This window comes from Anguilla rostrata, chromosome 10 (genome assembly GCF_018555375.3).
Source record: "Anguilla rostrata isolate EN2019 chromosome 10, ASM1855537v3, whole genome shotgun sequence".
NCBI lineage: Eukaryota > Metazoa > Chordata > Actinopteri > Anguilliformes > Anguillidae > Anguilla > Anguilla rostrata.
Window position 1 is genome coordinate 17,083,528 of NC_057942.1, and position 27,662 is coordinate 17,111,189.

The 27,662-nt window shown below is 40.8% G+C and overlaps 2 protein-coding genes across 2 annotated transcripts; both read right to left on the minus strand.

The window, feature by feature from the left end:
* Positions 1 to 127: 127 nt before the first annotated feature.
* LOC135265158 (14 kDa phosphohistidine phosphatase-like) lies at positions 128 to 3,675 on the minus strand. The gene is made up of 3 exons (XM_064354493.1): positions 3,486 to 3,675; positions 2,832 to 2,959; positions 128 to 2,451 (listed from the first exon to the last, which is right to left on the minus strand). Exons 1-3 carry the CDS (start codon positions 3,637 to 3,639, stop codon positions 2,359 to 2,361), a joined length of 375 nt encoding a protein of 124 aa, XP_064210563.1. The 5' UTR covers positions 3,640 to 3,675; the 3' UTR covers positions 128 to 2,358.
* A 3,651-nt stretch (positions 3,676 to 7,326) lies between these two features.
* Positions 7,327 to 27,034, minus strand: LOC135265159 (ectonucleoside triphosphate diphosphohydrolase 2-like). Its single transcript, XM_064354495.1, has 9 exons — positions 26,798 to 27,034; positions 20,453 to 20,570; positions 19,733 to 19,883; positions 18,338 to 18,497; positions 17,236 to 17,463; positions 15,311 to 15,580; positions 14,774 to 14,893; positions 13,859 to 13,993; positions 7,327 to 11,376 (listed from the first exon to the last, which is right to left on the minus strand). Exons 1-9 carry the CDS (start codon positions 26,912 to 26,914, stop codon positions 11,167 to 11,169), a joined length of 1,509 nt encoding a protein of 502 aa, XP_064210565.1. The 5' UTR covers positions 26,915 to 27,034; the 3' UTR covers positions 7,327 to 11,166.
* Positions 27,035 to 27,662: the final 628 nt, after the last annotated feature.

Consider the following 27,662-nt stretch of genomic DNA (forward strand, 5'->3'; position numbering starts at 1 on the left):
ATGCACTTGATTTAATTTGTTAAATTATTATCAAATATATAAATTATCAATTAAATCATGAAATTCATTGATAGGCAGAGCAACCTGTAGGATCAACCTTTATCAAAATGTACAACGCACAACCAGATTAAAATTAAAAGATTTATTAAGTTACAACAAGTATGCAACATCTAGATGAAGGCTGACTACCTTCAATAATAACTAATGTTACTGACATAGACAAGATGCAGTCACAAAAGAAATGAAAGAAGGTACCAAACCAGAGTTTGTTTCTCCAAAGAAGTCCCAAGAAAACCAAAATCAAAGTTCAAAAACCAAAAGACAGCTGAATATTCCAAAACACCAGGAGTGAAAATGTCTGAAAGCTACAAATTTTACATTTTTACATTTACCTTATGTTGCTGGAAACAGGACCAAGCACTATGATATTATCAAAAGATTCATGGTTTCATCCTCTTTATAATGAGACCAAACAAGAATATGTTAGTAGGTAAACCAGCTCAGCTACTGAATACCTCTGACAAAAACATGGAAGTTTACTTCTCCTCTTAACAACAGAAGTGATATTTATAGGCACATAATTGGTAAATCTAGCCAGTTTTAATCTCCACCTTGAGGCAAAATATTTTCCATATCCAACCAGTGTGTTCGTTTCCACCTGAAACTGCTTCTAAAAACATAAATTTCAACTACCAGGCCTCAACAACTATTACCTACATAGACAATTAATAATTTTCAATCAATGATTTGAATTTAATGTCACAGATTGCATTCAAACTTAAAATCAAAAGGATTTTAGCCAGGCTGTAGTTTGTGGTTCTGTGTTTCCCCCAGAAGGTAATAAAGTAATAAAACATTAAAGGGAGAGAAAACCAAAGGACACCCTAGGTTTGTACAGACCTGTAACCTGACTTTTAATTGCCCTAAGGATGTTTCCTTTCATGGTTGTGGAGGGGAGAGAGTGGAGAGAGAACAGACAACATTCCTATGGTCACATACAGCAAGTTTGCCTGATCAAATTACATTGTTTCGCAAAGGTAATAATCTAACAACTAGATATCCAATAGTTATTACATTATCTTCATCTTCTAATCATTTATATTGTGGATGGATCCACATGTCGTCAGATTTATGGGGGCCTTACCACGTCCTGTGTGTTCAAAAATATACACTACATGATCGGTACTTTAACATCATCCACATGTCCTTGTCCCCAGCTGTGAGTAGCCCTCTCTCATAACATTTAGCTCTCATCTACATATTTTCTTATCCTTTGTCATCATGTTCTTTATTACGTAGTAGTGCCCTTAGTCTTACATGTAAAACATCCAGACACATGACAAATTACACTACAATATTTTTTTTCATAATTTTCCAAAAACATGTAATCCCCACAACAGTGGCTCATGAGAACATAGCCTTTAAATGCTTCCACATATACACATCTCAAACTCTTTCAAAATACAATCCATCATTTGAGATATTTTCTCGGGATTTAAATCACTCTCATTACCACAGCCAACCACTAGTGGGCACTGCACAATCTCAGCCGACCCAGTGTTAGTCATCTATGTGACTCTAAACAGTTATTCTCTGACCACAACTACAGCCCGAAGAAATGGTGGTGGGAATGGGGGGTCAAACTTCACAGACAATTGAAAATAATAGAAATTCATGTTTATTTTATTTCCCACATACCATGCAATAATAAATATGGTTTGGGTTTTTTAAATAAGAAATGTGCTTTAATGTCACACAGCTTTTGGTTTTCTCCTTTTGCTTCGTTGTTGTAGGTTCCCTTTCTATGCATTGATTTTTCTATCCATCCAAGAATGGGTTTACATGTTTGGCACACTGCAAACAATCATACAACAGGATGCATTTGTGAGGAATGTAATTCAAATTAGTGAGAATGGGAAAATGAGAGTGTGTGAGTGATTGGCTATCTATTTTTCAATATTAGTATTCAATACCTCTTGGTGTGGCACCACGTGTTTTAAGAGTCTATTAAAATGATACATTTATTTGCATATATTTGAATAGTCTGACACGGAAAGCCCCTATCAGGGTATCCATGCAATGTAGGACTGGACTTGCAACCGGGATCGGATGCCTGCAGGTTTAACGCTCGAATACTCCTGCTATACCCATGATTCCTTAACCTTAAATATCCAGCTGTGCAAATTGACAAAATAAAAGACAATTCTTTAAAAAAAAAGAGCTTTGTTGTTGATGTTAGCCTGGATAAAAAATCCCAGGCCTCCTCAGATGAGTCCAATTGTACAGCACATTGCTCAGGACTACCCCCATTAATCTGCTGACAATCCATCTCCGTTTCACTTGTTCCAATATGGGATATTAGTAACCTTCATTATCCCATGTCACCTCATAGTTAGGGTAGCGGGCCTTCAGCTTCTCCATGGAAACCGAGTGATTGGCTCTCCCAAAACCCTGCATTCAAATGACACAGTAACACTTCTTAATGTTAATGTTCCTTTGCCACAGAGCTACACTCATCATGCCACTTCTGACAATCTGCTCTGTGGTGTAATGGTTAAGGGGACGGGACTTATTACCACTGTGGAAGCTAAGATCCAAAATGGCCCACATAGTCCAAGCAGTAATAGTGCACCTAGAGTTTGCACATGGCACATTGCAAGCTACTCTATATAACTACCCAATGTCTAAGGGGCAGGTGAAACCCAGGTTAACATATGTACAGAAAAATGAAGAACATGTTTGTTCTGTTTATTTCACACGAACCACTGATTGAATCTGCTAAATTTATTATTACACTTGAGCGCACTGCAAAAATACATCACTCTGCTCACCATGGAGTAGCCATAAATATGGATCTTCTTGGCACTGCTGTCATGTTTAATCCTTCCCCCTCCTACACACTCGCAATCCAGACCTCCGCCTTTCTCCAGCTCTTCGGCCACCCGATCGTAGATGTCAGCTGGAAAGGAAACACGTTATAGTCTTGATCCGATGTGTGGAGTAGTCCATTTTCTCATTGGCTCGTTAGGCAGCTGTGCAGGTAATTGCAGGACGTACAGTTAAAGTAGCCTATATGACAAATGCAGTCTGCTTTTAAAATAGACACATAAATGAGACTCTCGAATCAAAAGCAATATATGCATATACTAGGCTAGCACCATAATAAAGTGTGGTTCTCAAGAAATGTTCAGTGAGAATCGTCACATTGCATCGAGTTTGAATGAACGAGAGTGTAACGTTATCGGCAACACGATGTATGAGCGAAAGGTTGCATGCAGTTGCTTCAGTTTAAAGCTGTTAATGCCATTATTGCCAACTATGTAGCTAAAATAACATGTGTCGCAAAATAAAGGTGTCCAAACTGGCATATGCACATGAAAACAATAACTACTGTGGCTAACGTTATTCAGCTACATACACATCGTATGTACGCCATGCTACGGCTGACAGCCAGTTACTCCAGAAGCCGAGTCTCCTCCACTTACCATGATACTCTGCCCAAGCATAACCACGCACGATATCTACGCTTGAATCATCGCCCTCTTCTGTACTGTGGACTCGTATCAAAACATACTTAAATGTGCCGTCCGGGTCGATATCAGCCTCTGGAATAGCTGCTAGTCTTGCTGCAGACGCCATGTTCGTTCGTCCCACGGGAGTTTACAAAGCATGTACTTCCGGAAAAAAACCTAGTTGATTGTGGTTTTTGTAGTTTTGTTTGTGTATGAAAAAAGAATATTGAAAAAAATTTTAAAAGTGATTTTATTGCACATATTCATTGTTACAACATTATGTCTAAAAATAAATAAATAAATAAATAACCCGTTTTCGTGGTACAAAACTTAAACAAAAAGTTACACAAACAAAGCACAGTCTATAAGTCATAAAGTGAAACAAAATCTAGGTGTATAGGTGTACTTTGGTGTATAAAAAGCACATCATGACATACTGCATAATAATAATAATAATAATAATAATAATAATAATAATAATGTGTTCACAAATAAGATTTTTTTTTTTTTACATTGTAAAAAAAATTACACTATTGTGCTTATTTGGCTAAACTTTATCTGACCAACAAATAAACAGCACATTAATGGGGAAAGCATGTGTCTGGATAGGTCTGTAGGATTCAGTGTTTATTTAATAGGCCTAAATAGTAGTAATTTTAATCTGTATTTATGTATTCATTCCTTATCATTTCTGGAGTGTAAATTTTTCATCAGCTGTGTAAATTTTTAATTATGTCTTCTTCCATGAGGCAATTTTTGTTATTTGACAATGATGTGGCACAAAGTTTGAATGACCACATTCTCTTCAGATAGTAAAACCCATAAACACAGTGCCGATCTTACAGAAAAGAAACTTTCGGAATCGGGCTTGTTTAACTAGTGTGAGCCAATTTTGTTTGCTGTAACTTGGCCTCTTTTTGATATCAATACATTTAACGGCATGCCTAGATTTTGCCACTTTTAATTAATAACTTACAGGCAGTTTTTTGTAGCCTGTGCGTAACTTCGCATTTTTGCACATTAAAAACATGTTTTTGCTGAGATGTAATTTCTTTTTGTACTGTGTGTTATATGTAACTGCTAATACTAGTGTATATAAATGTATGAACCATAAGATAATTAAATCTCGGGAAAGACTTGCATACACATACATACATGCAAACAGGCATGCATTCTAGCTCAAAGAGTCATTTTTCCTTTATCATGGATTTCAAATACATTAAAGTGTAATATTTTTTAAATGTATTACAGCAAGTCATTTTCATGGGTTTCATTGTATTCACGATAGATTTACTAACTGTTGTCGGTAGATGCTCTGCAGGCCTATCTAACAATTTTTAAATGTAGCATTTGCAAGGTAACTAAAGTAGCATAGTTAAAAAGCAGTTAACAGTAGAAATACCACAGCGGTCAATTTGACTGTTGTCACATTAATACATCTGCATCAAAAAATCTGCTGTCCATATGGGCTATACCCTGGGTGACTTTTCCTAAACATACAGTTGAAGTCGGAAGTTTACATACACTTAGGTTGAAGTCATTAAAACCCATTTTTAACGACTCCACAGATTTCATGTTAGCAAACTATAGTGTTGGCAAGTCAGTTAGGACATCTGCTTTGTGCATGACACAAGTAATTTTTCCAACAATTGTTTACAGACAGATTATTTCACTTTTAATTCACTATATCACAATTTCAGTAAGTCAGAAGTTTACATACACTAAGTCGACTGTGCCTTTAAACAGCTTGGAAAATTCCAGAAAATGATGTCATGGCTTTAGAAACTTCTGATAGGCTAATTTACATTATTTGAGTCAATTGGAGGTGTACCTGTGGATGTATTTTAAGGCCTACCTTCAAACTCAGTGCCTGTTTGCTTGACATAATGGGAAAATCAAAGGAAATCAGCCAAGACCTCAGAAAAGAATTGTGGACCTCCACAAGTCTGGTTCATCCTTGGGAGCAATTTCCAAACGCCTGAAGGTACTACGTTCATCTGTACAAACAATATTACACAAGTATAAGCGCCATGGGACCACGCAGCCGCCATACTGCTCAGGAAGGAGACACGTTCTGTCTCCTAGATATGAACGTGCTTTGGTGTCAAAAGTGCAAATCAATCCCAGAACAACAGCAAAGGACCTTGTGAAGATGCTGGAGGGAACAGGTACAAAAGTATCTATATCCACAGTAAAACGAGTCCTATATCGAAATAACCTGAAAGGGAGCTCAGCAAGGAAGAAGCCACTACTCCAAAACTGCCATAAAAAAGCCAGACTACAGTTTGCAACTGCACATGGGGACAAAGATCTTACTTTTTGGAGAAAATGGTCTGATGAAACAAAAATTGAACTGTTTGGCCATAATGACCATCGTTATGTTTGGAGGAAAAAGGGTGAGGCTTGCAAGCCGAAGAATACCATCCCAACCATGAGGGACTGGTGCACATAATATGGATGGCATCATGAGGCAGGAAAATTATGTGGATATATTGAAGCAACATCTCAAGACATCAGCCAGGAAGTTAAAGCTTGGTCGCAAATGGCTCTTCCAAATGGACAATGACCCAAAGCATACTTCCAAAGTTGCGGCAAAATGGCTTAAGGACAACAAAGCAAGGTATTGGAGTGGCCATCACAAAGTCCTGACCTCAATCCAATCAAAAATTTGTGGGGAGAACTGAAAAAGCGTGTGCGAGCAAGGAGACCTAAAAATCTGACTCAGTTACACCAGTTCTGTCAGAAGGAATGGGCCAAAATTCCAGAAACTTATTGTGAGAAGCTTGTGGAAAGCTACCCGAAATGTTTGACCCAAGTTAAACAATTTAAAGGCAATGCTACCAAATACTAACAGAGTGTATGTAAACTTCTGACCCACTGGGAATGTGATGAAAGAAAGAAATAAATCATTCTGAAATAAATAATTCTCTCCACTATTATTCTGACATTTCACATTCTTAAAATAAAGTTGTGATCCTAACTGACCTAAGACAGGGAATGTTTACTAGAATTAAATGTCAGGAATTGTGAAAAAACTGAGTTTAAATGGATTTGGCTAAGGTGTATGTAAACTTTAAACTTCAACTGTATGTATTGAACAATCTGATGTAATTTGCATATCAATATTGCATAAGGAAATACAATTATAAACACTTACTTAAATGGCCATGAACAGTCCAATTGACTGTCTTTTATCTGGCCTGAATAAGCATTTTGTTCACTGTGTGTAACATTGTTGCAAGAGAACTCCAATAGTACCCAGCTGCAGGCCCACAGAATAAGCCTATGGGTGGGCGAAGCCTGCAATGGTAGTCCGGGGCTACCTTGTAGTCATGTAGCTGTCTGAGCCATGAATAGGTTTGGGTAGTGAAACCCGATAACACTATGGCACCGGTTCCCATACAACCGGCCTACCTACTGGACCAAATCTAAATGCAGATTTCAGTGGTTCTTTTCAGTGCCATTTTCACTAAAGTTACCCTTGCTCTGTCAACAGCAGGTACTATTAGCAAGCTAGTTGACGTGAAACTAGGTCAAAATTCCAAAAGCAAAACTGTCTAAAGTGTGGCTGTATTGTGCCCAAAAGGATTCAAACAATGGAATGTGCCTTGACAATAAAAAAATATGTTTTTTAAAGAAGGTAGACCAGTTCAGGCACCATACAATTTCAAAAGTTATTATTTTAGCACAAGCATCATCAAAATCTAAACGATACCCACCCCTAGTCATGAAATAATATTATGTGAAGTAAACATAGAATGCTTTTCAGAAATAGAAATGAGTTTCCCACAAAGATTATACAGCTGCAAAGCAATAGTTTTATTTATTTTTATTTATTTATTTAGGAAATTATTAGCTAACAAGAAAGCTAGCTTCCACACAAAACAAAGATGTCGACCACAAAGTTTTAAAAACATGTCCCATTCGCTAAAATAGCATTATACATGCGCTTCCTTATATGTCCATTTAGCTGTGTATCCGAGTACTGGTTATTTTCATCAGACTAATTTGATCAGATGTTGTTATTAGCAGACGTAGCTAAATGCCCAATGGGGAGAATTATTGATTGTGGAACTGGAGCATTTGCGATGATGAAATAGCAGGAAAAATGAGGAGAAAATTTTTTGAAATTTGAAACCCAAGTTTGGGGCTTCATTGTGTGGACGTGTGAAGTTATATCCAAATTCTGTACTGTTTCCATGAGGTCAGAAGGTACAGAAGTCAATGTTCTCAAGGGCTGAGTCTGTGGTCATTGTGGTTATTTCTGTAGGAAACCCAGAAAAGTTCCAAACTCCAAGTGCTGTATAGGTATGGGACATCCCCTGCCAAGTTGAAACTTGGCGGATGCAATACCTGCATCCCAATTGAACACCAGTATTTGCAGCAAATTTTTTGGTGCATGACACTGATTGTACATTTGCAATTTCAGCACATGCTGCAAACTTCATATGACCTACTAATGTAATTAACAACATGTTGTCTGTTCTTACAACTTATATGATTGCAAAAACTAGGAGGAGGACCAATAATAAAGAGGCCTAAAAAGTCAGGTCTCACTTTTGGACATATACATCTCCATCATTTCTCCCTGACTGTGGAAAGTTTTGCCATATGTGCACTTTGAAGTTTACACAGATATCATATAAAGTAGCCTATGTTGTTTCAGTAAATCATCTAAAATGCAAACAGTACATTTAGAGTATCTGGCAATATGCAGCATGCTTATAGCATTAATGTAATTCATGACAAAAAGAGGATATATGTTGAAAGTCTGTTAACATATGTTACAATATAGGGCTGAGTCTGTGGTCATTGTGGTTATTTCTGTAGGAAACCCAGAAAAGTTCCAAACTCCAAGTGCTGTATAGGTATGGGACATCTCCTGCCAAGTTGAAACTTGGCGGATGCAATACATGCATCCCAATTGAACACCAGTATTTGCAGCAAATGTTTTGGTGCATGACACTGATTGTACATTCGCAATTTCAGCACATGCTGCAAACTTCATATGACCTACTAATATAATTAACAGCATGTTGTCTGTTCTTACAACTTACATTATTGCAAAAACTAGGAGGAGGACCAAAAATAAAGAGGCCTAAAAAGTCAGGTCTCACTTTTGGACATATACATCTCCATCATTTCTCCCTGACTGTGGAAAGTTTTGCCATATGTGCACTTTGAAGTTTACACAGATATCATATAAAGTAGCCTATGTTGTTTCAGTAAATCATCTAAAATGCAAACAGTACATTTAGAGTATCTGGCAATATGCAGCATGCTTATAGCATTAATGTAATTCATGACAAAAAGAGGATATATGTTGAAAGTCTGTTAACATATGTTACAATATATTTGTACAAGACTTTATATACAACATGTTTTAGAACATTTTGTAATTTGCATACCAGTATTAATGTATTCATTCTGGATCATTTCCAGTTCAAATCTACGACCATTACTATACAGTCAGTGCATAACTCAGTTACACAATATTTTTCTATTAAAAAAAAATAAAACTAGCTGAGATTCTTAAGAATTAGGAAATGCTCTAAATGTGTATCTGGCTAAGAAATTAAACCCAGTTTTCTATTGTCTGCAACAAAATGTCTCCAGTTTGAAAAAAATAAAAAACTAAAGGTAAAAAATATTTCAGTCAATTTAACTACCCCTTCCCTCCCACTCCTCCACCTCCCACATTGCTAAATATTCACATTGACTAGCAATAAATTGTTTAATTGTAATTGAAGCAAAAGGAGGCTATTTTGAGGAAAGTCATGTTCAAGATTATTTTTAAGTAAAACTAATCTTTTGTGTTATTGTAGATAGAAATTGAAAAAAAATGTTTATACTTTGGTTTTTTATTCAATAAATGCACATTCATTAAAGAATTCTTCTTCAACTTTTTGTAAAGTTTACCTAAAGGCGGCCAAAAACTTTGGCTATACCATAAATACGAATTCCAAAAATAAGGCTGAAATTTTTGGTAGTAGGTCAAACTTGCGTTTGATATTCAACAGATTAAAAGTGCAAAGCTGCTTAAAGCAACTGATTGCCCTGAAATTACTTGCCACATTTACAGTACAGTTCCAGCCAGACATCATAGGGTTAATATTGGTTAATCACAGGATTCATCAGGTAAATGTTGGTTAAGCTACAGATATGATGTTCTTCCAAACATCCATATCCAACCATCCTTCCAAACATCCATATCTTCCAGTCTTTGCATTTTGGAACATCATTAATACAGCAGTTGTTTTTTCTAAGAGTTTGCTTTTTAAAGATCAATAGAGGGCGACACCAGACATCCAGAGCTGTGTCTGAATCGCCTCCTAACTACTGTGTCCTTGAACTACTGTCTACTAAGCATACTGCATACTGTTTAGTACACAATGGGCAGAATGTGAAAAATACCACCATACTATCCTAACCATACTATGGGAGTGTCATAAATCATGCTGCACCTGTGCAGTTCACACTCCGATTCAGTCGGGGGTGGCATTAAGGCGTTTAAAAGTTGTTCTGTAAACAAAGTTAGGCTAGTTTTAACAATGTACCATAAAAAGTAAACAAACCACATACATTTAAACAGTCCATATGGCAATGTTATTTAAATTTCCCGCAGCCATCTGTGTTTGTTTGTTGATGGAATAAGATGTCCAGCTGCATGTAATATTTAAGTATTAATTTACTCCCTGAATAGTATGCTTCTGAAAAAACATGAAAATAAGAATGTCATCTTCGCATTTTAAGTGCATTGACCTTTCAGAAATGTTGCGTACTTAACTAACATACTCAATTGTAGGCAAGTGTGCTGATTCGAACACACCCCAGGTCAACTGGTTACGGGATTAGGCACTAATATGACTCCCAACTGAACCCTCCATAAACCTCAGAAGTCGTGTCGTCATTCCCTTCGGGTTCGTTAGCATTTTCGAGACTTCCGGTTCAAAAAATAGACGCCCCTATGGGACAAATGAATGGAGATTTCTGAATTCCTTTAAAATAAATTATGACATTTGGACGTTTTTTTGTATATGAAAAAATAATGCTTTTGACCCATTTTGTATCATCTAAAAAAATTCTGTGTCATTTTAAAAAGCCAAATGCTACGGCAAAGTGGTTAGCCACCCGAGATGACCCGTCGCACAATTACAACATCACACACAGCTGTTTCGATACCCGCTCGAAAACCGTTTTCTTCCCGTTGTTTCCCGTTAGTGTATAAATTATACATTTTAATATTTTTTTTTACAATTGCATATATCGTTGTAAACATCTTAATATAACTAGGCTACTTGCGCTTCACAGGCGTTGCCAGGGAACTGCAAGAGGTGTGACGTAAATAACATGCGCAGCAGTGTTAGCTTTTTGTTAGCAAAATAATTGTTTCGGTTAAAAAACGACATCGGAATTCAGCGGATCCACTGCCATTTAAGAGAGAAATGTGTCCAGATAAAAACGTCCAAGTTTTAAACGCCAGCTTAAATCACAGACTGTGATCACAGGGACGGTTATGTGAAAACCCATTCATTTTTTCCATAGAGAAATTTCCCTTTGAACCGGAATTCCATATATGTGCAAGGTTTTTGCTCTGCGTTATGTCAGACTTCTGAGGCCTATGCCAGAGGAAAAAGCATGCCCCCTAGTGGTATTAGATTACATTACTGCCGCTCTTCTTTCCTCGTAAAACGTTGACCAGCAGGTATACAAGCACCACAAGGAGGAGGAGCGAGAAGAGGAAGAGCAGGCCAATCCAGGCTTCAGGTCGCAGGGCCTTCCGCAGGGAAACGCTCTCTCCTGGCAGCAGGCTGCTCAGACTCAGCATGTAGCCCAGTGCCCAGCCAATGGAAGTGTCCCCTGCCTGCAAAGCACCAGCACATAACACTGTTACACACTCCAGTACAAAGCACCAGCACATAACACTGTTACACACTCCAGTACAAAGCACCAGCACATAACACTGTTACACACTCCAGTACAGTCCAGACTACACTGTTACACACCAGACAAAGCCAGCACATACACTGTTACCACTCCCAGTCACAAGCACCAGCACATAACACTGTTACACACTCCAGTACAAAGCACCAGCACATAACACTGTTACACACTCCAGTACAAAGCACCAGCACATAACACTGATGCTCTCTTAGCTGTCTATCGTGTCCGATGATGACGCTTGCTCTGGGGGAACGGGACAAGGGGGGGGGGGGGGGGGTTCAGCGCCATTGACGCTGGTGCCACTTCATGTGGCTGTGGAGGCCAATGCGTGAGCCGCACACTCATCCACAGGTGGGGCAAGGGAGCCCAGATGTTGGGGTAATGCCGGCAGCCCTCTGGTGTCGTTGGGCACGTCTTTTGGTCCTCTTCTTTTGGATGGTGTAATGTAATTGTTTGGTCACCCTGGCACAGGTCACCTGCCAAGCCGATCTATCGAGTGCCAGAGGTTCCAGATGGGTGGGGTTTATGTTGTAGCGCTTCAGGAGGTCTTTCGTGTAGTCCTTATAGCGCCTCTTTTCTCCGCCAGCGGCCTGTTTTGCGGCGCTGAGTTGCCCATTGAGGGCTTGGTGGGGTAGGCAGTGGTTAGGCATGCGGATGGTATGCCCTATCCAGCGAAGATGTTTTTTTGCCACTGCTGCTTCCATGCAGATGGAGTTGGTCATGGAAAGAATCTTTATATGGGGGATTCGATCTTCCCAAGACAGGCCAAGGATCTTTTGAAGGCATCGGATGTGGAAGGCCTCCAAGTTTGTGATGTGCCGTCTGTATGGGGTCCACGTTTCTGCCCCATAGAGCAGAGTGGAGGCACATACCGCATTGAAACCTTGTGGCAACCTTGGTGCTGGTCTTCAGGTTTTTGTTCTCAAAAACCCTTCTGCAGAGGCGCCCAAAGGCTGACGAGGCTTTGTTGATGCGGCTGTTTATCTCAGTGTCAAGAGGAGAGCAGTCTGAGGATAGTGTGGAGCCAAGATAGGTGAGCTGGCCCACTACTTTGAGTAGAACACCATTGATTTGGAAGCTGGGGGGTGAATGAGGTTGGATAGTGAATTGTGCCATGACTACCAAAGGACTGGTATAGGCCAGAAATTGAATTTAGAGCATGCTGCATGGACTCTGGGTTATGTGCCAAGACATCTTCGTACTGAAGCTCACAGATTTGGCAGGTCTTTGTCTTTGTATGGGCCTGGAGCCGTCGGATGTTAAATAGACTTCCATCAAAGCGGTACTCCAGGTGAACTCCATCTCTGTGTCCCAGGGCATGATGGAAGAGGTGGGTGATAGCTGAGAAGAGGAGACTGAACAAGACCAGTGCAACAGCACAGAGCACTGTTACACACTCAAGTACGGCCGCAGAATCCATTACACTTACACACTCCTAACACTGTTACACACTCCAGTACTGCTGCAGACTCCATTACAGGTACACACGTCAACATCATTACACACTGAAGTTTCACCTGAAACTATAGTACCATTACACACTGCAGTATCACCACACACTTTATGATTGTAACACACTCTGCTATCATTACACACTCCAGTACTGCCATAAAAACATTACTGTCACAAACTATACTGTTACAAAATTGCCAAACAATTTAGTAACACCGCACACTCATTTACTGTTACACACTCCACAACTAGACAAACACAAACTGGCAGAACCTACTGCAGCTAAAAGGACCGTGTTCAGAAACAGATGCTTGTGCATGGGATCACTCATGCTTGTTTATTTGTTTCACTTCCTAACTTAAGGAGGATGCTGAAGTGATGAAACAAGCTTACCACTGTAGCTGGGCATTCCAAATGAGAAGAAAAGGAAGAACCGGGGTAAAAACAGTCACTGAAAAAGACCTACCTCATCCCTAAGTTGGGGATCTGATTGATTCAGATACAAAATACTTTGCTTGATATGTGTTATATTACAATCACACATGTACAATGAACTGCCTAAGGGTGGCCCTGATGTAAACATGGGACAGCGCACAGCAGCCAGTCCAAATTCAGCATTCCCTCCTGAGAAAAGCACAGGAATAGGAGAGTCATCTGTACATGAGGCATCGCAGACCTTCCAACCAGAAATACTCTAAAATACAGATTTTATTTCAGTGGCTTGCACTGATGATTAATTGCTGTGTCCTTGGCCATACTGGATGTGCTTTCCACTGCTACTGGCTGCCAGTGTGTCCAACATGTTAATGTGATGTGCCTGTGAGTCGGTGTGCTTGTAGTCCTGGGTCTGACATGCTAAGCTGTGACTATGTGCATGTGCATCTGACATGTCAGCATGATAACCCACGATGTGCCTGTGCATCCGTGCCCTCGCACCGTGGGATGATCACCTTTTTCTGAAAGGAGATGTGGGGGAAAGTGGTGTAGTCAAACCCATAGGCTCGCAACAACAGTGTCTGAAGGAAAAGCGAGGCTGCGCAGTAATCCTGCAGGCGTGACTTCTGGTCCGGGGCTTTCGCTAACATCTGAGAGAGAGAGAGGGGGAGAGAGAGAGGGGGGGAGCAAGGGAGAGAGAGAGAGGGAGAGGGAATGAGGGAGACAGAGAGAGAGAGAGAGAGAGAGAGAGAGAGGGAGCGAGGGAGAGAGAGAGAGTGGCAGATTTTTTAAAATTTAGACCCAATACAGACCTCTGCCATTGATCTTATTGGGTCACAAGCAGCCTGACACTGTGATTGGCTCTCTGCTGATAAAGTTAATTTCTGCTGCCTACACACTATTAGGAGCTTGTGCAGTCGCAGATTTGTCAGCAATGTCGCCACAGGGAGGCAGGGGGCGTTTCCTATCCAGGCCAGAGCAGAGATGATTGCGTGATTATTAATAAAACCATGTGTTGTCCTCTAGTGGACTGCTTTCAGTGATGACACAAAAATTGTGAAAACGAATGTATATATGGAAGGCAAAATCAGGAGGGTGTTAAATATCATTGCTATTACATTCTACTGTAATTTAATAGGAGAATAAGTCTTCATGAACCCTAAAATAGGTGAATGTAAAATGTGTCATTAGTGATAAGCTAGTGCAAGCATACATATTCATTATGTATTAACTACTGCTATCCATTTTGAGCCAAATGGCAGGAATACCAAAGGCAGATTTACTTCGTACAATGTTAAATTATAGCATCACTCTCTGGTGCACAGAATGAGCAGACAGTGAAAATCATCATGCTGGAGGTGGGAAAACATAGTTGGAGTCATTGACCCCAAAAGGATTTCTCTATTGTAACCCAAACAGAGCAGCAGTACCTCCTCGAAGCTCATACCGCACAAAGTGCGCGCTGCCCTCTCCAGGAGCTCTGGGGAAGTGACAGTAATTCCCGTGGCACGCTGTAGGAACAAGTGAGTGTAGAAAAAGGCAGAGAATGCCTGATAGAGAGATAGAAAGAGACAGAAATAGTGAGATACAGAAAGGCACCACAATCGCCTTGTCTACAACATGACATGGCACCTGAGAACCATCCTGCACTATGGTTTGTTTCTCGTAACAAAAGTTAGCCTTCAGCACTCATTGCAGTGGGTGGTCCTGGCTCGTGTAGTTCGTTTGAAAATCGAAAGTAATTTCCCGTAATTTTACCATTGATCTGCGCTAAGTGTATTTGGATCCACAGAAAAGCAGACCAGCTATGGCAACGCTTTTACAGAACGTTCCATTCTTACAAAAACTCCCCACAGAAAACACACCCCCTCTCCACATTACTTTATTTTTTTTTTTGCCTCAGGAACTCCATGACATATTTCTCTTGTGGGGGACAGCGTCCAAACCCTGGTCTGCCGGTCTCTCACCATGAATTGGCCCTTGACGTGGGGTTGGAAGACCTTGTTGAAGGAGCACTTGGAGTAGGGGCACTGGTCGAATGAAAAGATCAGGGTCATGTTGCTCTGGCACTGCTGGTAGTTTCCGGTGCCCCGCACGGTCAGGGTTGCCTGGGGGTTGTAGGAGTCTGGTTTCTTTTGCGCTGTGCAGGGGGAATCGAACACCTTTCCCATCGTCATGGTGGTGTTGTGGCCCGCGGGGTAGCAAGGGTGAGTGATGGTATCCGGGTAACCTTGACCCTGACAAATAAGAGAGAGAGAGAGATTACCAGGTTATCACATTGAGCCTAGTCTCAGCATCAGGAGCATAATCGGGCCACGTGTCTGTTTCTGTGTATCAGTGTGACTGTTTCTGTGTGTCTGTGTATCTGTTTTTGTGCATTAGTGTGTCTGTTTCCGTGTATCTGTGTGTGTTTCTGTTTATTTGTGTGTGTTTCTGTGTATCAGTGTGTTTCTGTGTATCTGTTTTTGTGCATTAGTGTGTCTGTTTCCGTGTATCTGTGTGTGTTTCTGTTTATCTGTGTGCGCTTCTGTGTATCTGTGTGTCTGATTCTGTGTATCTGTGTGTGTTTCTGTGTATCAGTGTGTTTCTGTGTATCTGTGTGTGTTTCTGTGTATCTGTGTGTCTGTTTCTGTATCAGTGTGTGTTTCTGTGTATCAGTGTGTGTTTCTGTGTATCTGTGTGTGTTTCTGTGTATCAGTGTGTGTTTATGTGTATCAGTGTGTGTTTCTGTGTATCAGTCTGTCTGTTTCTGTGTATCAGTGTGACTGTTTCTGTGTATCTGTGTGTCTGTTTCTGTGTATTTGTGTGTCTGTTTCAGTGTATCTGTGTGTCTGTTTCTGTGTATTTGTGTATGTTTCTGTGTATCAGTGTGTGTGTCTGTGTATCTGTTTTTGTGCATTAGTGTGTCTGTTTCCGTGTATCTGTGTGTGTTTCTGTTTATCTGTGTGCGTTTCTGTGTATCTGTGTGTCTGATTCTGTGTATCTGTGTGTGTTTCTGTGTATCAGTGTGTTTCTGTGTATCTGTGTGCGTTTCTGTGTATCTGTGTGTCTGATTCTGTGTATCTGTGTGTGTTTCTGTGTATCAGTGTGTTTCTGTGTATCTGTGTGTGTTTCTGTGTATCTGTGTGTCTGTTTCTGTATCAGTGTGTGTTTCTGTGTATCAGTGTGTGTTTCTGTGTATCTGTGTGTGTTTCTGTGTATCAGTGTGTGTTTATGTGTATCAGTGTGTGTTTCTGTGTATCAGTCTGTCTGTTTCTGTGTATCAGTGTGACTGTTTCTGTGTATCTGTGTGTCTGTTTCTGTGTATTTGTGTGTCTGTTTCAGTGTATCTGTGTGTCTGTTTCTGTGTATTTGTGTGTGTTTCTGTGTATCAGTGTGTGTGTCTGTGTATCTGTTTTTGTGCATTAGTGTGTCTGTTTCCGTGTATCTGTGTGTGTTTCTGTTTATCTGTGTGCGCTTCTGTGTATCTGTGTGTCTGATTCTGTGTATCTGTGTGTGTTTCTGTGTATCAGTGTGTTTCTGTGTATCTGTGTGTGTTTCTGTGTATCTGTGTGTCTGTTTCTGTATCAGTGTGTGTTTCTGTGTATCAGTGTGTGTTTCTGTGTATCTGTGTGTGTTTCTGTGTATCAGTGTGTGTTTATGTGTATCAGTGTGTGTTTCTGTGTATCAGTCTGTCTGTTTCTGTGTATCAGTGTGTGTTTCTGTGTATCAGTGTGTGTTTCTGTGTATCAGTGTGTGTGTTTCTGTGTATCTGTGTGTCTGTTTCTGTGTATCAGTGTGTGTGTTTCTGTGTATCTGTGTGTCTGTTTCTGTGTATCAGTGTGTGTTTCTGTGTATCTGTGTGTCTGTTTCTGTGTATCAGTGTATCGGTGCGTCTGTTTGTGGCAGATACCTGCACCAGGTGAGCCAGCAGCAGGCGCAGCATCTGGTCGCGGCCGTAGCAGAGAAAGCTGTGGGTATACAGGGTGTAGTCCTGCCCGTACAGCCGCAGGGTCTTCCCGTTCTCCACACTCTCCACCTTGTCGTGAGTCAGGAAGGTGATCTGCGTGGATGCCCCTCCGAAATCCAGAGCACCCACGGTCTCTCGCCCCGGGCTCAGCCAGCGCCCCACCAGACCATACTGAGAAGGAGGAGAACATTAAAAACTGGTTGCAGCTACACCTGTCACGAAAGTGTGGTCACATTGCCATGGCAACCCCACCCCACAACTTGTCCTCTTTCAAAGTGTGTGGTGTGCTTTCAGCTTTGTTTTCTCTATTTTCTCTTTTTTCAGCTGCTTCTCCACAGCAGGAAGAATTTATAAAGGCATCACTGAATCCCATGAGACAATATCCATGGTAGAAGTCATTAAACAACAACCTGATTTTTTTTCTGATTGTTTTCTTTCTTGAGTCCTAATTGATTTATTTTCCTTCCTGGGCAAAATTGAAATCATTCTCTGGATCCTCAGAGTGATTTATAGGCTTCTCGTTTACTATGTATGCCTAGCTATGATTTCTATGCATGTGTTCCTCCACAGAAAAACAATATATGAAAGTTATATTTAAGTCTATTAATATTGATAGCAGTGCTCCAATTCACTGCCTTTGCCAACTGCCAAAAGTAAAATGAAGGCTTCTACATCTTCCATTTAAATAGGCAGATCCACCAGTTTATGTAAAAAGTTGCGGTTAAATATCTCTTCAGCAGTCCTCACCGCCCCAATCAAATGATGTGTTTACCCAGTGTGCTCTCATAAGAGTAAGGTTCATTGTTTGGCAGAGATGTTGAACAATTATTTGATGGATTTATTTCAGAATTAACACAGGCTGTAAAAGTTAAAGGGATGGATTTCACACCCTGGCCAAAGTTTGGGAACATCTCTCTTCAGCAATACTTTCAGCCATAAGCTTATTGTTACTCTGTACTATCAATCCTTTTACCTATCAGTATGCTAGTTCAGCAACTGGTAAAGTGCAGAAAACAAAACAGTTACTCTCTTAGTACTGGGATACCTTGATGAAGTTCTCCAGCAAGTAGTTTACAGTGACCCAGCCGTACGCTCCCTCCTCCTGCCCGGACAAGATGACTGCTCCTCGAAAGTTGAAAGGGTAGGACTGTATTTTCTGCCCCACTTCTCCCAAGATCCGCTTAGTTGCAATGGGGTTTGATATGCTGAGAGATAGACATAGAGCACGCAAAAGAGAGATATTATCAGTCTTTCTGCGGGCGAGACCTTCACTATTGCATCAGTGGCATAGACTAAGGGACAGCAACTTCACCATCACGGTATCAATAAAATACAGTCAAAATAAAGGAAACGCTTGAATAAATGATGGATGTAAGTATATTGAAAGCAGGTGCCTCCACAAGGGTGCGGTTCCTGAGTTAAGTAGTTGACTACAAATATCATTCTAGGGTGAGAGCTGGCATTTTAATGAAGAACAATCAGTCTTTACAGAGAAGCATACCATTGACCGCTAATTTGATCAAGAACAGCCTGTCTTTACAGAGAGATATACCATGGGCTGCTAATTTGATCAACACTCATGAATACTATGTCCGGTGTCTCCTTCATTTTGCCAGTTATCATACATTAGTGTAAATTGTTATTCATAATTGCACTGTCTTCAACTGTCTTCACTTTCTGAAAAATGCATGTGGTCAATATTTGGCTATTTGTTGAAAACTATATTTCAAATTATTGTTGATGTTATGTTGATGTAAAAATATGTTATATTAGTCACTTTTCCTTTTGAGTACAGTATGAGTTGCCAGTTTGTGTTTTATAAGACTCACTTAAACAAGAGAAAGAGAGAAGGATCAACTTTCTCTCTTCTAGAAAAAGTTCCTTTCTCCAACAGAGCAATGTAATTCTTTTGACTGTTACTGTTATTTGAATTGTCATCTAGGTTTTGGCAACATGGGCAACATCATGCCAGTACAACACCTTCCAAATGAAAAACTGAGGCTGAGAGACATGATGTAAGAGATGTCAGGGGCAGGGATGGATGAGGAAGGTGGTATTTGAATGTCTGCGACAGTGATGTCAGGTGTCTTCAGACAGGATGAGACAGGCCTTCTGTGATGAGCTGTTCCTCAGGAGCAGAGCAGTACAACATTACCGCACCCAAACAACACGTGTTTACACACACACAGACACCCATATACTCACATGCACACACAAATTAACTTCAATCGAACACACTCTCACACATATCCAGCGTCCACAACACGGCACACAGACTTGATACACACACACACCAAACTGCTGAGCAAGAGTGTAAATGGCCTGGAGTCTAATCCAAATGCCCTCACAGGAGAATATTCTGCACGTCACAACCTGCAGTGGAAACCAATCCCCAGCTGCACACTCATACCAGCCAACCAATCACAAATGCAACGCTCACTTGAGCAGCCGCATTCCTGCTGTGGCTCCCAGATAGACAGGTGTGAGCTGGTGTCTGGATTTCGGAATATCCCTCATAGCCTCGTTCAGGCAGAGCTCCAGACTCCGGGCGGCGCCCCCCTGCTCCTCTGCATAGCTGGATATCCCGCCACCTGCAGCAAAATACGGCGGAGCCCGCGAGCAAGTCAAATGAGGCTTCACCATGGCAACAGCACGAAACACAGAGCCACAGAGCCCTAGAAGTCACGGGAAACTGGTTTCTGCTTTTAACCTCCAGTTAAAAGCCTGTCAGCACAAATATGTCCTTTCATAAGGAAACCACCAGTAAACATCCGCCAACAACACGGTCAGTAGATGTGCGTTGGCACAGTTTCTGTAAGGCATGCGTAGAAACCCCTCACAGAGACAAACTGAGGTCAACCATAATGAAACAGGAACTTGAAAGAACAGGCGTGCATTACAAAAAACAAAACTGTGGAGGACCCACAAACTTGTTTTGTTTTTCCACCGAATTCTCCTCCCTGGATTACCACAACACTAGTAATTTCCCGTGATCCTCTGCCCTGCAGAGAGGCGTACACGTGAACGCGCAGATGGTTGTCGTATTCCCCTGGAGCGCAACTGAAGGATTGCTGGGGGAGGGGGAACCAGCAGTGCTGGGAGGTGCTGGTGCTTTGTGAAAGAGAGACGGACAGGTGAACGGAACTGCTCTCTTTCTCACCTTTGACATGGCACTCGCTGTGCTGTGTGACGATGCCTGTGCCGTTCTGCTTGTCCGCTGGCCACTTATAGACATACATGGCTGTGTGAGAGGAGCCAGCATCCAGGACAATACCGTACTGAAGAGAGAGAGAGAGAGAGAGAGAGAGAGAGAGAGAGAGAGAGAGAGAGAGAGAGAGAGAGAGAGAGAGAGAGAGAGAGAGAGACAGAGAGAGAGAGTAAACCAAGTAAATGAAACAGACCAAAATCTCTTATCTGGAATATTGGGATAATGTAACCAAAACACAAAACAAACTAGATTGCTATCGGACCCTACAAAGAGACTACACATTGGCTGAGTATCCCTTCTCTGTCAGAGATACAAAGCAGAGGCAGATCCTGACCAAGTACAGGCTCAGTGACCACATACTTGCAATTGAAAAAGGCAGACACCGGAATACGTGGTTACCAAAAGAACAACGTATATGTGGTCACTGTAAGACAGGAGAGGTGGAAACAGAGATGCACTTTCTCCTACATTGTGAAAAATATTCAGAAATTAGGACACATTACTTCAACAAATTTTCTCTAATTATAAAGGACTTCCTTTCCCAAACAAATGAGAAAAAAATGCAAATCCTGCTAGGAGAAAGGCCAACAGCTCCACTAGCAGCAAAGTACATCTCGGCCTGCCATAATCTGAGGGACACTGGTTGACCACCACTAATATATTTATTTTAATTATTAATTAATTTATATCTTTTTTTCCATTTTCTTTTTTCTACATTATTATTATTGTTACTATTATTATTATTATTATTATATAGCCTACTCACTGTGGCCATTACCACACACTTAATTGCATTGTTGTCGTTACCACAGTGTTGTTTGTATTTCATGTTGTTTGTATTCCTATTCCTGTTTCTGTGTGTACGCTTAGGCAATATGTACAAATGTATTTCGTGCCAATAAAGCATTTTGAATTTGAAATTTGAATTTGAGAGAGAGAGAGAGAGAGAGAGAGAGCATGGCCACAATTAGAATAACATACATGCAACATAATTAGCATGTTCACATTATGCAAGTGCATGAAGCAATGAGTTATTTAATTGGATCATTCCCCTCTTGTTCTCAGATGCTGACACATGTCTTGTTGGCAGTTACAGAGACATAACTTTTCAGGAGTGATAAGAGGTAAGACGTAACAATATTTTGCATTTTTTGGGTTTGGCATGCCATTCTTTTCCCCTGCAGCACAGCTAATTCGTTCTTGAACTCATATGACCGGCCAACGTTATGTAGATTGATATGTAGCAACACGAGCATCTACATGACATGCATGTGCCAGAGAGAAAGAGAAGCAAAACAGGATCACAAACAGCAAAGTAATCAACATATGCCCAATACATAATTAGCACCACACATTACTCAATAAATGCATCATGCAGGAAGTAACAAATTATTGTTAATACGCAGATCAACTGAATTATTGCTGCAAACAGCTTTGTCTAAATCCCCCATTCAATACACTGCTGTAGTGACCGCCATTAAGAGGGCTATTTCACAAGGTCACCATTTGCATGCTTGGCTTTTGGATATCAAAGCGTGCTTAGTAGCCTTTTGCATTTGCAGGCCGAGGCACATTCTCGTTGTGAAGATAGAGGGTTTGCTTTGCCTAAATTCTGTTCTGTCCCCAACCAATGATAAGAATATGCGGTAACGCACAAGGCCAAGTGCATTAGCCTGGCCACAGAAGATTTTTAATAAATATACAGTTTGAAAAATACGTTTTAATAAAACGAATGAATGTATTGGTGGAAAACGCTAAATATAGCGAAAGACAAAGCAAAACCAAATACAAAAAGCCATGTTCAAAGGGCCCTAAGATCAAGAGGCACCGTCTACGGCACTCCAAACATCCTCATATTGACATGACATCATCAGATCCCCTTCTTCATCTACGTCAGATTATCCACTGCTCACTTGTATCAGGGAGAAAGAAGGGGGGGGAGGGATATAATGGGCCTGAAGTCAATTTTAACTTGATATGTAAAGGCAGAGACAATGAGTGCACTGTTACAGTGCAGATGGATGAGCTGATCCGTTTCCCTCTCTCTCTGACAGGCTGGGGCGGGAGAGGCTCCCTGGACTACCCCCGCTGCAGGGCTTCCCATGAAGGGCGTTGACTGCGGGGAAGCTCCAACAGGTCTGGACCAACGAAAACCTGTGTGGTTACATAACACAATAGCAGCACAAGCGCAAGTAGCATGCTGATACCCTACTGCGATACTCTAATGCTAGCAGTGACAGTTAGCGCAAGGTGGCAGCCACACGTTTTGCAGGCACTGAGAGATCTAACAAAGTTGGTGCTTATGCACTATGATTTCTCCTGCAGCATGTGTTCAATGATGTTCTTCATTTAACAGATTTTATCGAAGTTCAATTAAATGTTAATGATCAACTTTCATGAAGCACTATATATTAATTAAATATACAGATATGATTAAAAAAATATGCACTCTCGTAACAGGAGTGTAACTCAAACACAGTGATTGTCAGTTTGGATAGAAATAAATACCAACTGCCATTTGGCAAACACACCCCTGTTAAGGCCTCCAATGCAAGTATAATCACACTGACTAATGACTGGGAACCCGCCAACTTCTGTGGTGGAGAGGTATTTTAGTAGTGTGCCAATGAAATAACCAATTGCCTTATGCTTGGGTGTTGGTGTGTCCAACATTAAGGCCCTGAGTTCAAATATGAGGTCAGCCTCTTCCTCGACCTCTCTCTTCAAATAAAGCGAACTCCTTAGGCAGCTCCGGACATCAAGTGTAGCAGTTATAGTTATGGACTATAACTGCTACACCTTCGTGTAATCTTTTGCAGCATGAATAGGCACAAAAAGGACTAAAGAGAAACTGCACAGAATGTGTAGCAATATGCAATATGAGGATGTACAGAATAACTGCACTTGCATGATGAGAATGAATTCAATCTAGGATTCAATAAATTGTATTTGTGATTCCCAAACTCATTTCTGTCGTCCTGTGTTTGAGATTCAGGATCATGATTACGCAAAAAAGGAAGTCTTTTTTTCCGTTACTGACGTCAGCATTCTGCAAGAGGCAGAACGCTGCGTGGGTACCTTATCTGTTCTTCTCACAGAAGCTATGGTTGGAGTAGCATCTCATGAGTCATTCGCGCAGTCATGTAGGGGTAGTGGCACCCCAACCTCTTGTTCATTCAGGACATGACAGTAACTAAGCTCCTCTTTTGTGAGTTGAATGCATTTTCCACCACAGATGCACTGGCGGGTAAAACGTTGAATGATTGGACGCAAAACGGTGTGTTGTTATGTTGCACAATTTCTCCCCAGGCTATGGACATCGGTTGCACAAAAGGCAATTCATGTTGCCTGCTGCAATGTCTGAGATCTCTTTGATCCTTTATAAAAATAAGCAGTAATGTTCACATATGTTCCGCTGTCTGGTCCTATAGTGAGTGAAGATAAAACAATGTCTCCCTGGTTACCAGAACACGCTTGAACTATCATGATGCAATATATTAGCCCATACCTATTTTTCAAAAATTGTTTGTCCCGTGACATCGAAGCCAGACCCATTTCTTTTTTGGATATTACTGGAGAAATGTCCAAATTGTATTTGTTTTTTATCTTGAATCACATTGCATTTTTTTTTTCCATTTTAAGTTATATTATGTATAAACAACAGTTGAAAAGCTGGTTCATCTTCTAACATCAAGAAAAAAAGGTGACCACAGTTAGATAAAACAATCACGAAGATATGTGTCCTCGCAGCAAGTATAGTGGTGAAGATGCCTGTGTAACAAAAGTGATGAGTGCAAGATACATTACAGAGTTCTAAATTCAGATGCCACTGTAGAATGACTTAAATTACCTGGAGTGTAATATATCCACTTCTACATAAGGGCAGATGCTCATCCACCAGAGTATAGAATTTAATCTTGTATATTCCATCTTCCACTTCCCGTTAATGCACACACGCTCGTAACTTCCTCTCCAGAAATTATTTACACAGTCTGTGATCCTGTCAGTGCACCTCTCTGAATTTGAATGACTTTTTATTTTTGCTGTACCTGCTCTGAAAAAGAATTATTTGCAAGCACACCTGTGCTAAATGATTTGGGGAAACCATGACCTCAACTTTCAGAGTATAGCCATGTACTTCACATAGGCCTACATAGCATCATACCCGACAAAAAAACTAATCAGCTTTCCCAAGGCCCCCACCTTTTAGTGATTCAATGGGTGACAAGTGCCACTGAGCAGTGTGAATGAGAACCAACAGTGTGGCCACTGAGCCCAAGTGCACCTCAGCATTATCTCATCCCAGCTGCACAAGCAGAGTCGATGGGTATTACTCCGCAGTGTTGATGGGAATAAACTCGCAGTTTTGCTGGGAATTACCTCACAGTGTTGATGGACATTACCCTGCAGAGTTGCTGAGTACTGCCCAGTGACACCTGTACTTACCCTCCACACTGTGAAACAAGTGCATATGTGTCTTATTAATATTGACAAGGGGCTATTTCCCATGAGGGAAATACAATATGAATCCATTTATAGAGGGGTACTTCAACTACTTTACTCTGAGTGCCAGATCAATTTTTTAAATTGTGCATTGCTCAAGCCAAACAATTTCATATTTCCCTGCTATGCAAGAATGATGTATGCCTGGATGGCAAAGTCATATTTTTATGCATAGGAATTTTTTTTTTTTTTGGTTTACTTCTCAATTATCAAAGGCTAGTGTATCTATGGCAATACATATTTGGCTACTGGGCCACTAGTTGGTCCCAATTTACAGGCATCATTGATCACTGCCCATTTTCCCCGGTGATGTGAGGAGATACAGAGACTGGTACCGAGGAAATATCAAGTACGGGTACATCGCAACGTAAGTGGATATTTGCGAATAAGTGATTAAGAGGCACAATGCAGGCAGTGAGATAAACGGGAGACAGGGAGACTGCATGGTAATAAGACGGGAAGGGGAACTATGGAGAAGGCACGCTGCCAACATTCAGGCAGACCTGTTGTATGCACATAATCTAAGTGTTAGGCAATTATAACGCAATGATTGGCATCGGCCTGCAGTACGTCATTGTGAAAAATATTTTAAAAAATAAAATGGATCTAAACTCTTGCTGTGTATGCTAGAACGCATTGACAAGAGAGACTTCAATCCATACCCGCTACAGACAAGCCTTGACTGCACCAGATAGTAGGCTAGTTCATATTTCATCCGGTAAGGAATTCGTCTAGGTCGATCAGTGGCCATATTTTAAACAATAAAGATTTATTGTTCATGGAAAAGCCAATCAACAAGAGGGGTCTTATCACGTCGCCTGGGGAATGTTAAATTGGTCTGGCCAGGGTACAGTCTACGTGTCGGCCATATAAAAGGTTTCCACACTGTTTACAAGAACTAGCCTATATGTCAGAAGAGAAATATTCTTAATCTTTACTTCGTGAGGCTATTTTAATGCTAAACCACTTTGGTAAGAAGATCCAGGAAAAATACTTGTATCTACAGTCACCACCTGCGTCTGTAACGCCATCAGCTACAGAACGAACACAGAACGATTTCCGTGCGCTTACCATTATAGAATGCATTAGAAAGGTATGTTCGGCGAACATCCTGAACGAACGCTTAATGCAGGCAACTTTCGTCCAGAAATAACATTTTAAAAACTTTTAATGGCCTTAACATATAGCTAAATTAGAGTTACCACAAGGACGACAGTCAGTAAGCTGCTAATCAATATAACTGCAGTGTGTGCATACGTTTGTTATTGCTTTTCTACAACCAAGATAGGCTACTATCACTACGAGGCATTTCATGCCCTTCTGTAAAACCGTGCGTGTATTCAGCACAGCAACTCCTATCTTCGATTCCCCTAAAACAACCGATCTGCTGTCAACACTGCGTCAGCCCTCGCGATGAAACTTAACAGTAGAAACTTAACTATACTCGTTTTCATTTTAGGTAGACTATACAACAAGGCATAATTTCGTGAATATAGGATATGTTACTGTACATGCACATGTCATCTATTTACTTTAATATTGTTCATCCCATTATCTCGTTCTGGACACCGGCAATTCTGAACCCGATGTACCCTATTAGCTGCATCAGATAGCCTAGTGCACAAAACGAAATCTTGCGTTGTGTTTAGAACATGCAACATGGATATCAATAAGGGTAATTTGTTCAATTGAGTCATCTGGTCATCGCACTACCATACAGTAGGCTATGTGTGTGCAAGTTTTTACTTTCAAGGTTTAACTTAAAAAGCAGAGGACACATCATACGGGTTTTACCATATATTCCGGAGGTTGCTTCATGTCGTTCGCAGGGATGGCAAGCAGGAGGATGCCCAGTATCCCTAGTAAAAGGAGAGCGACAGGGACAATAATTTGACAGTGCTGCTTCCCCATGTGTGCTGAGGTGGTGAAACACCGAGGTAGCTAAATCGCGGCTCCAAGTGCTGGCAACGAGCGAAGAACACAAGAAGAAGTGAAGCGAAGAAGCACCCGTGCGAGCTCATAATAAAAAGGGGCTTGGCTTCGTTTGTGGTACAAGCTGTTTAAACATCGGGGCATCTGTTTTCCGGGCGCATTCACCTAACTTTTTATGCTCGAGGGAAGCATTTCATGCCATAATAGCAGGATTAATGTGATGTTACTTTATATTTATTTTAAAGGCAGTTAAGTCTTATTTGAACGAAAATACAAAGCACACGCCAAACTGAGGATGTTAAGAAGAAAGATTCTTGCATTCAACTTTTATGGTCGAAAGTTAAGAAAATGCTTATTGAATCAAATGGCTAGTTCCATGGACTACAATTAAAATCTATTGACAGACGTAGGAAATGGGTATAATAATAATAATAATAATAATAATAATAATAATACCCATTTCCCATGTCTGTCAATAGATTTTAATTGTAGTAAAAGTATCTAAGATATTTTATTTGACAGAATATTGCTCTGCTCCATCTTCAGATTCACCTATTCATTCTTTAGCTGTTAAAATGTAGTGTCCCTGTTCACCCATTCACTTCCCCTCACTGTCTCCAGCGACTATTGAGTGGTGTATTATGTTCAGATACTGTAAATGCTTAATGCCCCCTGCCCCCTTCTCTGATGACAGCAGCCTTGCCACAGTGCTGTGCCAGGCCTTCTG